General features: G+C 35.6%; 1 protein-coding gene across 1 annotated transcript in view; it reads left to right on the forward strand.

Moving 5' to 3' along the window:
* The window catches only part of LOC123231390 (carnitine O-palmitoyltransferase 2, mitochondrial-like), a 30,255-nt gene extending 18,968 nt beyond the window's left edge, over nucleotides 1–11,287 (forward strand). Inside the window, exon 5 of the mRNA XM_044657645.1 lies at nucleotides 10,922–11,287. Coding sequence (XP_044513580.1) covers nucleotides 10,922–11,250 — 329 coding nt within the window. The 3' untranslated portion in view covers nucleotides 11,251–11,287. The remainder of the gene's footprint in view (nucleotides 1–10,921) is intronic.
* Nucleotides 11,288–11,866: the final 579 nt, after the last annotated feature.

Raw genomic sequence — 11,866 nt, forward strand, 5'->3', positions numbered from 1 at the left:
TATATAGTCAATTTTGATGGGTAGTTGATCCGTGGTTGCAGGCCCAGCTCTCTTGCCTTTCTGAATATCGTATTCCAAGCCTTCTGGTTTTCGGCTATAAGCTTCTGGTATTCCTTTTCAATCTGGTCATTTCTGGTGTTCAATTTGCTTATCAGTTCATTTGGTTTCTGAGCCTCACTTTCCAGTTGCAAGATTCTACCTTTTAAACTGTTATTTTCTTGCCATATATCTTCCATTTTCCTTAAAATCTCAGTTTTGAACTCTTCCATAGCTTGTGAGGAGTTTTCCTTATTTGAGGAGGGTCCGGATGCTTGTTTGTTCTCCTCCTCTGTTTGCTCGGTTGTCTGGATTTTCTCTGTGTAAAAGTTGTCGAGTGTTAAAGACTTCTTTTTCTTGTTGTTAATCTTTCTCTTCTGAACTTCCTGAGACTGGGTAGCCATTGTTAGCCCAACAGCTTCTCAGGTTTATCCTTGCGCTCAGGGTCTGTCCGCGGTCAAGCCCCTTGGTGGATCCCCTTGCTTGATCCTCTGCTGGAGGTTCCTTTACAAGTCTCAGGGCGCTGCTTCCACAGTCTGTTATAGCCAAAAAAGCTTCCACGCTGTGCCCTGTTGTGGGGTTCCTCCGTTCGTCTGAACTTGTTTTTATGTCCCCTTGAGGAGTTTTGTGTGTTTCGGTCAGGAGAGGTTAAGAGCTGCTTCTTACTCTGCCGCCATCTTAACCTGGAACCGTATTCACCTAACTTTTGGTACCTCCCTTTCCATTTAGCCTATTCTGTTTTTATTTAATTTTTATTTATTTATTCTGTTTTTTTAAGGAGTTTGGATTTAGCAACATTGACGTTTTTCTTCTGAGTTTGTGTTTTGGTCTTCCCTGTCACCAAAATAACTATATTGAGTTCCTTTTTGTTGTTTTTTACTCATTTTCCAGTCTTTTTCTTGTCTTTTAACTTAAAAACCTGTTAACAGGTGGGCTATGTTTCTATCAGTAGTGAAGAGAACACTTTCCAAGCTTCAGGTTCTTTTCACAGCTACCTTCAGAGTTAGTTCTGGGGAACTAAGTTTTTAGTTTTCCAAGGTGGTATGATATAAGGAAAGATGTGTTTAATAGTCTCCTGGCCTATACTCTGCTCTGTGAGTAATCATAAGCAGTCTTTTCTGCCCTGGATCTGTGACCAAGATCCCTTATTCTTCATTAGATGGATGTCCTCTTTTATTTTTCTATGTTTAGTGATTCCTACCCATTCTTAAAAGTTCAGAAATTCAAGTACCATATCCATGAAATCTTGCTTGGTTCCCCGGTTGCTAATAACCTCTTTCTTTTGACCTCAAATGGTTCTTAATATTGCAACACTGAAGCATTTCTCATGTGATGCTATGCATTATAATGATTCATTTATATTTTATCCCCTCCCCACTCTACAAGTTCTATCAGGAAAAAGACGTCTCTTATAAATTTTATACTTCTCATAGCACTAGGCTTTGAACACAGTGAACACAAATGTTGAAGGTTGTTATAACTATTATCACATGTGGATGTTCAATACCTAATAAGATGTTTTGCAAATAAATGTTTGCTAATTTAAACAACAGAATTCAGATATTGTTTTACTTTAGTTTAGGCTAATCTGATATAAATATTAGAATTTACAGAAAAAAATTAGAAAGTTTTTAAGTGGTCAGAAATGTTGAAGAAGAGAGACATATTTTAGATAAGGTTGGACTAGATGACTCCTGTAGATTCATTAGAATTTTAACGATAAGGTTTTAGGAATTTACCATCTAGTAGAGTGGATAATGATACAAATATTTAATATATTAATATATTGAGAACAATTCAGAGAAGACAGCATAAGATAGGTATAACGTTATTTAAGATAACAAGAAGAAATCATTTCTAAGGGTCAATCAAGGAAGACTTCACTGAGGAGAGAGCTTTTGAGCTAGTTCTTGACATAGCATTTGAAGGATGGGCAGGATTTTAGAAGTCAGAGCTGAGGGAAGGGATGGGCAGTCTAAGCATAAAGATTGGTATGAGAGTAAAGGCAAAAAAAGTGAGAAAAACACAAATGTGACAAGGAGAAACTAGTAAGACAGTTTGATAAGAGCAATAATATCCAAACTTCTTTGATCATGAACCCCTATTAAAAAATCTTTGAGTATGCATTCTTACTATGTAGACATCATTTTAAAATGCATATTTTTTATTTTTTGTAATTAGCAAAGATCCACCTTCTCACTCTTACTCCACTCCAACTCCTATCCCCAATTGAGAATGAAAGAAAAACAAAATCCCCATTACAAACATGCAATAGTTAAGTGAAACAAATGGTTGAATTGGTCATGTCCAAAACATATGTCTTATTCTGCACTCTGAGTCCTTCCCCTCTCTATCAAGAGGTGGGGAGCATATTCATTCATAAGTCTTTATAATTGTGCTTGGTGATTATACTGACCAGAGTTCCTAGTTCTAAAAATGTTGTTTGTTTTTACAATATTGTTATTGTAAAAATTGTTCTCTTGGTTCTCTTCATTTTGTATCAGTTCATATAAATTGTCTCATCTCCTTCATCATGATGATGCAAATATTTAATATATAAGTATATAGAGAACAATTCAGAGAAGACAGCATAAAATAGATATTATGCTATTTAAGGTAACAAGAAGAAATCATTTCCAAGGGTTGACCAAAGAAGAGTGCAGTAGTATTCCACCCCATTTATATATCATAACTTGTTCAGCCATTTCCCAGTTTATGAGTACCCTTTCAGATTCTATTTTTTTGCTCCCTTATAAAAGATCTATAGTTTTGCACATCCTTAGTTTTGCTTAGGACCAGCCCCTCTCTCAATCAGCTCTTTCTAATTCCTCCTTTCCTTTCACTTCTATTGCTCTATTGAGTAAAATGTATTTCTGTACCTGTGTATATGCGCATACATGCACATATATTCTCTCCTTTGATCAATTCAAATAGAAGGTCCAAGCCCCAGCTGCTATCCCACCCCACTGCCATCTTCCTACTTGTTTGTTTAGCTGTGCACCTTGATTATATGAAATAAATTTTCCTAACCATTTTTTTCTTTCCACAAAACCTGCTTTCTCCTCTCTTTCCAGTGATAAGAACATCAAGACACTGCCTGTCTTTAGATTTCCCCTGTAACCTCTAATGATGGTAGAGATTAGAGAAGCACATGCATCTTTTCTCCCATCTTTGAATGTAAGCAATTTATTGTCCCTTTTTTCACATTTACCATTTTTATGTTTCTCCTAACTTCTATGTTTGAACTTCAAAGTTTCAATGCACATATGCCTTTTTCCATCAAGAATGTTTAGAAGTCTTCTATTACATTAACAATCCATGTTTCCTATATAAGATGATACTCAATTTGGCTAGAGAAGTTATTATTTTTTGGAAGTATTTCTCTTTTAGAATATTGAATTCTAAGCTCTCCAGTTCTTTATAGTGTTTACTGCTAAATCATTTGTGATCCTAACTTTGGCTCCTTGGTACTTAAATTCTTTTTTTTCTAGCAACTTGCAGTATGTTTTCTTTAGCCTGAAAGCTCTAGATATTGACTACGATGTTCTTGGGACATTTCCCAGGGAAGGAAAACATTGGAGTTTTCCTTTTGGATTTTCTTTCAGGAGGTGACCAGTGGGTTCTTTCTATAACTACTTTCTCCTCTGGTTCTAAGCAGAACCAGTTTTTAAAATTTTTTTTAATTTTTAGAAAAATTTTCCATGGTTACATAATTCATGTTTTTACTTTACCCTTCACCCCCTCAATCCCCCCACCCCCACGCCCCGTAGCTAACTCACATTTCCACTGGTTTTAACATGTGTGGTCAGTCAAGACTTATTTCCATATTATTGATAGTTACATTGGTGTGATCTTTTCAGGTCTACATCCCCAATCATGTCCTCATCAACCCAAGTGTTCAAGCAGTTGTTTTTCTTCAGTGTTTCCACTCCTGTAGTTCTTCCTCTGAATGTGGGTAGCATTCCTTTCCATAAATCCCTCAGAATTGTCCTGGGTCATTGCATTGCTGCCAGTACAGAAGTCCATTACATTCAATTTTACCACAGTGTATCAGTCTCTGTATACAATGTTCTTCTGGCTCTGCTCCTTTCACTCTGCATCACTTCCTGGAGGTCTTTCCAGTTCACATGGAATTCCTCCAGTTTATTATTCCTTTGAGCACAGTAGTATTCCATCACCAGCATATACCACAATTTGTTCAGCCATTCCCCAATTGAAGGGTTTTCCAGTTTTTTGCCACCACAAAGAGCATGGTTATAAATATTTTTGTGCAAGTCTGTTTATCTATGATCTCTTTGGGGTACAATCCCAGCAATGGTATGGCTGGATCAAAGGGCAGGCAGTCTTTTTGTTTGGAAAGTGTTTTGTAGTTATGTTCATATAATTCCTGTGTTTGTTTTGGTAGATAGATTCCTAAGTATTTTATATTGTCTAGGGTGATTTTAAATGGTGTTTCTCTTTCTACCTCTTGCTGCTGTGATGTGTTGGAAATATATAGAAATGCTGATGATTTATGTGCATTTATTTTGTATCCTGCAACTTTCCTAAAGTTGATTATTTCTACTAGCTTCTTAGTTGATTCTCTAGGATTTTTTAAGTAGATCATCATATCATCTGCAAAGAGTGATAGCTTAGTCTCCTCATTGCCTATTTTGATACCTTCAATTTCTTTTTCTTCTCTTATTGCTACTGCTAGTGTTTCTAGTACTATGTTAAATAATAGAGGTGATAATGGGCATCCTTGTTTCACACCTGATCTTATTGGAAAGGCTTCTAATTTATCCCCATTGCATATTATGCTTGTTGATGGTTTAAAATATATACTGTTTATTATTTTTAGGAAAGGACCTTCTATTCCTATACTTTCTAGTGTTTTCAGTAGGAATGGGTGTTGTATTTTGTCAAAGGCTTTTTCAGCATCTATTGAGATAATCATTTGGTTTTTGTTGTTTTGCTTGTTGATATGGTCAATTATATGGATGGTTTTCCTAATGTTGAACCATCCTTGCATTCCTGGTATAAATCCCACCTGATCATGATGAATAACCCTCTTGATCACTTGCTGGAGTCTCTGCTATTATTCTATTTAAGATTTTTGCATCTATGTTCATTAAGGAGATTGGTCTGTAATTTTCTTTCTCTGTTTTTGATGTACCTGGCTTTGGAATCAGTACCATATTTGTGTCATAAAAGGAATTTGGTAGGACTCCTTCTTTGCTTATCATATCAAATAATTTGTATAGTATTGGGATTAGTTGCTCTTTGAATGTCTGATAGAATTCACTTGTGAATCCATCAGGTCCTGGTGATTTTTTCTTAGGGAGTTCTTTGATGGCTTGTTCAAATTCTATTTCTGATATGGGATTATTTAGGTATTCTATTTCTTCTGCTATTAATCTAGGCAATTTATATTTTTGCAAATATTCATCCATATCACCACCTAGATTGCTAAATTTATTGCCATATACTTGGGCAAAATAGTTTTTAATGATTGCCTTAATTTCCTCTTCATTAGAGGTGAGGTCTCCATTTTCATCTTTGATACTATTAATTTGGTTTTCTTCTTTCCTTTTTTAATTAGATTAACCATTACTTTGTCTCTTTTATCTGTTTTTTCAAAATACCAGCTTCTAGTTTTATTTATTAATTCAATAGTTCTTTTGCTTTCGATTTTATTAATTTCTCCTTTGATTTTTAGTATTTCTAATTTAGTTTTCATCTGAGGATTTTTAATTTGTTCATTTTCTAGGTTTTTAAGTTGCATGCCCAATTCATTAACCTCTGCCCTCCCTAATTTGTTAATATATGCACTCAGTGATATAAATTTTCCCCTTAGAACTGCTTTGGCTGCATCCCATAGGTTTGGGTAAGATGTCTCATCATTGTCATTGTCTTTAATGAAATTATTAATTGTTTCTGTGATTTGTCTTTTCACTAAATTATTTTGGAGAATCATATTATTTAATTTCCAATTAGTTTTTGGGTTGCCTCTCCATGTATTCTTACTAATAACTTTTTATTGCATTATGATCTTAAAGGTTACATTTATTATTTCTGCTTTTTTGCATTTGTTTGCCATGTTTCTATGCCCTAGTACATGGTCAATCTTTGTGAATGTTCCATGTGCTGCTGAAAAGAAGGTGCATTCCTTTTCATCCCTATTTATTTTTCTCCATATATCTATTAACTCTAATTTTTCTAGGGTTTCATTCACCTCTCTTATCTCTTTCTTATTTATTTTTTGGTTTGATTTATCTAGATCTGATAGGGGAAGGTTGAGGTCCCCCCACTAGTATAGTTTTGCTATCTATTTCCTCCTTGAGCTCCACTAGCTTCTCCTTTAGAAATCTGGAAGCTGTACCGTTTGGTGCATACATATTGAGTACTGATGTTTCTTCATTGTTTATACTGCCTTTTATAGGATGTAATTACCTTCCCTATCTCTTTTAACCTTATCTATTTTTACTTTGGCTCTGTCAGAGATCATGGTAGCCACCCCTGCCTTCTTTTTCTCATTTGAAGCCCAAAAGATTTTGCTCCATCCTCTAATTTTTACTCTATATATGTCTGTCTCATGTGTGTTTCTTGTAGACAACATATGGTTGGGTTTTGGTTTCTAATCCACTCTGCTATTTGCTTCCATTTTATGGGCAAATTAATCGCATTCACATTCAGAGTTATAATTATCAACTGTGCATTCCCAGACATTTTGATTCTCTCTCCTAGTCCTGTCCTTTCTTCTTTCACTGTTTCCTTCTATACCAGTGTTTTGTTTTTAATCAGTTCCTATAATCCCCTCCCTTGTTGTACTTCCTTTTCTCCCCCCTCCCTTCTTGTTCCCCTCTTATTGTTCTTTAAAGCCACGCAGAGCTCCCCCCCCCCAAACCCTCTCCCTCCCTAGTATTGCTTCCCTCCCCACCAGTCCATTTGTTACCCTTCTTCTTCTCTATAGGGTGTGAATCAATTTTCTGCCCCTATGGATCTGATTGTTTTTCTCTAAGTTGATTTCAATGCACTCAAGTATTGAATATTTCCTCTCTCTAACCTCTTTACCCTTACAGTGTATTCTTATTTTTCCCTGTTGATCCCATGTGCTTCTTTATGGAATATAAATTTATTCCTTTTTGTTTTCCCATTTTTCTTATTATTATTTTCTTCCCCCCCAGTTTTGTATATATTTATACCTACATACGTGCATATATACATACATACATACATACATACATATATATTTATATATCTCTTGACATTTCATCCTATACAGTTTGTCCCTGTTCCCTCTATGTAAACTTCTTCTAGTTACCCTGTTGGTAATAAAATTTTTAATATTTGCCAATACCTTCTTTTCTTCTTGGGATATAAATTGATTGAACTTGTTGTGTCCCTTAAAGAAAAGAATTTTTTTCTCTTCCCCCCATTCTCTTAATTATCTTATGTTGATTCTCATTGAGTTCTGGGTTTGGGCAGCAAACTCTCTGTTTAAGTCCGGTTTTTTCTTGATGAATGTTTGGAAGTCCTCGATTTTATTGAATGACCATACTTTCCCCTGCAATAATATAGTTAGTCTTGCTGGATAGTTGATTCTTGGTTGTAGTCCCAGTTCTCTTGCTTTCTGGAATATTGTGTTTCATGCCTTCCAGTCCTTCAATGTAGATGCAGCCAGATCCTGTGTTATCCTACCTGTGGTTCCCTGATATCTGAATGACTTTTTAGCAGCTTGTAATATTTTTTCCTTGGTCTGGTAGTTTTTGAATTTGGCTATAATATTCCTGGAAGTTGTCAGTTGTGGATTAAATGTAGGAGGCGATCTATGGATCCTGTCAATTTCTACTTTTCCCTCTTGTTCAAGAATTTCTGGGCAATTTTCTCTGATAATTTCTTATAAAATGCTATCTAAACTTTTTCTTTTATCATGATGTTCTGGTAAACCAATAATTCTTAAGTTGTCTCTTCTAGCTCTGTTCTCCAGATCTTTGGTTGAATCAATGAGGTGTTTCATATTCTCCTCAAATTTTTCATTTTATTAATTTTGTTTAATATATCCTTGCTTCCTTGTGAAGTCATTTGTTTCTAGTTGTTCAGTTCTGTTTTTTAAAGACTGAATTTCATCCCTGGCTTTTTGGTCATCCTTCTCTTCCTGGTCTGATTTTCTTTGTAGATCATCTTTTGCCTTCTTTACTTCATTTTCAAGCTGGCCAATTCTGGCTTTTAATACTTAATTTTCTTGTTTTGGTTCATGTATTTCCTTTTTCAAATTGTCTTCAGCCTCTCTTGATTGCTTTTTGAGTTCCTGAAGTTCTTGAGTTAATTGAGTTTTAAATTCTTGAGTTAATTGAATTTTGAGATCTTCCAAAGCCGGTGTCTAGTTCCCTGGAACTACCTCCTCTTCTTCTATTTCTGATTCATTTGCTCTCTTTTCACTTCCTTGAAAGAAGCTGTCAATTGTCATTTCTTTTCTCTTTTTCTGTTGCTTACTCATGTTTTTTTTCCCTTCCTTGTTCTGCTAGTTTGAGCAGATGTATTTAATGATCTTTGATGAAAGATCCAGCTGGTAATGGAGGTTTGTAGTTACTTTCCCTGCCCTCTGAAGACTTCTTGTCTGTTCAATTGTTGGCGTTAATCCTCTATTGATTGGATTAATCTTACTGCTTTATCTGCCCTGAGGCTAAAACCTTGAGGGGAGGGAAAAACAAACAGAAAAAAAAACCAAAAAACTTGGGGTGATAAGAAGGAACGTTTTCACTGAACTGAGTTCTCCAGCAGTGGGGTCCCCCTACACTGTCTGCTGTGTTTGATCTGGTTTTCCTTCCTCTTAAAGCCCTGCGTTCTCTATTTGGTATGAGGAAGTCAAGCTGTCTGCAGTCTGGGGTTTGGCTTTCTCTAAGCCACCATCTTCTGGGCGTTTTTGCTGTGTTTCTCTGGTTTTCTCCTCCAGTCACCTCTCCAGTGCCTGTGTTTGACTCCCTGAGTCTGGTGCCAGCAAGGCCCTCTCTCCCAACCAGTGAGCCCACCAGCCCTGAGATTTCCCTGGTGCTGGAGACTCTGCACAGCAGCGTGGGGGAGGTGTCCTGGGATCCTGGGATTCCTCTTCTACTCCCTCAGACCCAATAGTTCAAAAATTGCAACCTTTTTCTTGGCTTTAGTTATACTGCAGTAGGGTTCCCCCTGCTCTGTCCTGTTATTAGATTTGGTCCTCTTTCTTCTTGAAGCGCATTGTTTTCTATCTCGGTGTGTAAGGGTGCAGAGGTTTTAAGATTCACTCTGTCTATGCCGCCATCTTCCTGGAAGTCTCCAGAACCAGTTTTTTAAAAAATTACTTGAAATATGACATCAAGACTCCTTTTGAGTTATAACATTTAGATAATCCAATAATTTTTTTCTCCCCAAGCTATTTTCCAGGTCAATTATTTTTGCTATGAGATACTGTATATTTTCTTATATTTCTTCTGTCTTTTGATTTTGTTTTAATAGTTCTCATCTCAGTAAATGTTTGCTTCTATTTGGTCCATTATACTTTTTAGGGAGTTTATTGTGTAGGCAAGGTTTTGCACTTCTTCTGCCAAGCTATTAATTTTCTTTCCAATTGTTTCTTCCATAGCTCTCATTTCTTTCCCCATTTTTTTCCTCTAGAGTTTTCAATTCATTGTAAAAAAACAACAACAAGGAAAGCTTTTTAAAACCTCTTGTTTCTTTCAGGAATTCTTTTTGAGTTTGTGCCTGACCTGTAGTTTTCTTTGAGTCTTTGTTCTTAGATATTTTAGTCATTCTATTCTTCCAGGTTTAAATCGTATGTACCTATCACCATAATAATTGGAACTGAGACCCAACTCTGCCCCAGGGACTGAGCCACTGTTATTGACTTCTGAACTTTTATCTTTTCTCCATACACTACCAACAATTCCTTACCTCTGATTCCACTCTGGATCTGTGATCTACAAATTGGTAGTAGGCAACAAAGCTGCCAGTTGTCACCTCTTCCTATTTTAGGACCTTTTGGACCTCTTCTTGCCCTGCTGAAGAGCATCAACTTGGAGATCTGGTGTTGGCTTCTGGCCAAACCCTATCTCCAGGATGCACAGCCTTCTCTGTCAGTCTCCTAATGCTAACTAGGCCTAGGAAATAGACTCACTGTGACTTTTTCTTAGATTTACCTATGAGATTCTATCTTATACATTTCTGAGATCTATTTGGAGGAGTTTAAAGTGGGAGCCTGGTGCATTTCTTCCTACCATTTGGCTTCATTTTCATGCGTATATAATTTTTATATTATGTGCATTTGCTACTCATAGTAACTATGCATATTATAAAACAAACTAAAACAGGATGGGACAAAGATGAAAAAACACCCAAGTCTAACAAAGAGCCACTGGGGTTTGTTGAAAAAGAAAATAATTTATACTTTAGGATGTTCACTTTGACAACAATGGAGGATGGATTAGAGAGGGGAAAGACTGCAGGCAGGGAGCCTTAGGAAATAATAGTCCAGATGAAAGGTGATAAGGGCCTAAATTAGAGTAGTAATTGCATAAGTGAAGAAAAAAGGCCTCAACTATGATAAATGTTGTAGAAGCAGAAATGGCAAGATTTGCCAACTTAATGGAAATGTGGGGAGAATAAAGAATTGAGGTTGTAAGCCTCTAACCTTGATGACCAAGAGGAGTATAGATCCCTCAACAGGGAAGTTTATAGAGTAGAGGTAGGTTTGGAAGACCAGATAATGAGTTCTCTTAGTCTTCAAAGTTGAATATTCCTAAATCAAGAACTACCTATTTTTGTTTGCATCCTTATTTTAAATTGACTAGGTAATTGCTTATTTGGAAAACAAATGATTTATTTTAAATGCTACATTGCTTATTTGAATGTGTTTTGTTTTGTTTTCATTTAGGAGCAGGGTTTGATCGACATTTATTTGCTTTGAGGTATCTTGCAGAATCCAGAGGTGATCCTTTGCCTGAATTTTACCAGGATCCAGCCTACGACTATATTAACTATAACATAATTTCAACCAGTACATTAAATAGTCCTTCAATTTTGCTTGGTGGGTTTGGACCAGTTGTACCAGAAGGCTTTGGAATTGGATATCATATCTGTGACTACTGGGTGGGGTGTAATGTTACTGCATATGCAGAAACAGATTTGGATGAGTTTCTATTATGCCTTGAAGGTAGTTTTAATGACATTTTTGACATTTGTGAAGGAAGGCCACTTAAATAACATTGACTTTTTGTGTAAGGGAACAATTAGTGTAAACTTTTAGAATATTTTCTTGGTCCATAAATAGAGATTTAAAAATAGCTAATGTGGTATTTTTATATTAGAATTGTCTTAGATAACATTTCCTTCTTCAGTTTACATAGCATTATCTAGTGTGAGGATGTGACATCCCTTAAATACTGATTCCTGAAAAAATTTCATTCTCTAGAAAGCAAAAAGTGAAATAAAATTTTAGAAACTAAGAATTAACAATTCTATGTTTAAGAAAAGACTTGGAGATTTTTAATCAGTGAAATAAAATGTTAGTAATAGCTTGTCCTCATTCTGTTTACTTCATCACAATTCCATAGAACTTGGTAGTTCTACTAAACAAATATTCCTGTGCTGAAATCTATTTTTAATCTAGTCATGGTTTTATTTTTAAATGCTCTATTTTATCTTCACATTACTTCTTCTCCATCAACATAATGTGATTTATTTTGTTGCAGTTGAATAAAAGATATATCTTTGAGTGTAGGGCAGTTTTTAGAAATTGAATTGGAAAAGTTTTAATTGCTCTCCCCAAAACTGGTATCTTGTCAGAGATAAAATAAATGAGTAAGAAAAAAAAATTTTT

Source organism: Gracilinanus agilis, chromosome 1 (genome assembly GCF_016433145.1).
Source record: "Gracilinanus agilis isolate LMUSP501 chromosome 1, AgileGrace, whole genome shotgun sequence".
Classification (NCBI taxonomy): domain Eukaryota; kingdom Metazoa; phylum Chordata; class Mammalia; order Didelphimorphia; family Didelphidae; genus Gracilinanus; species Gracilinanus agilis.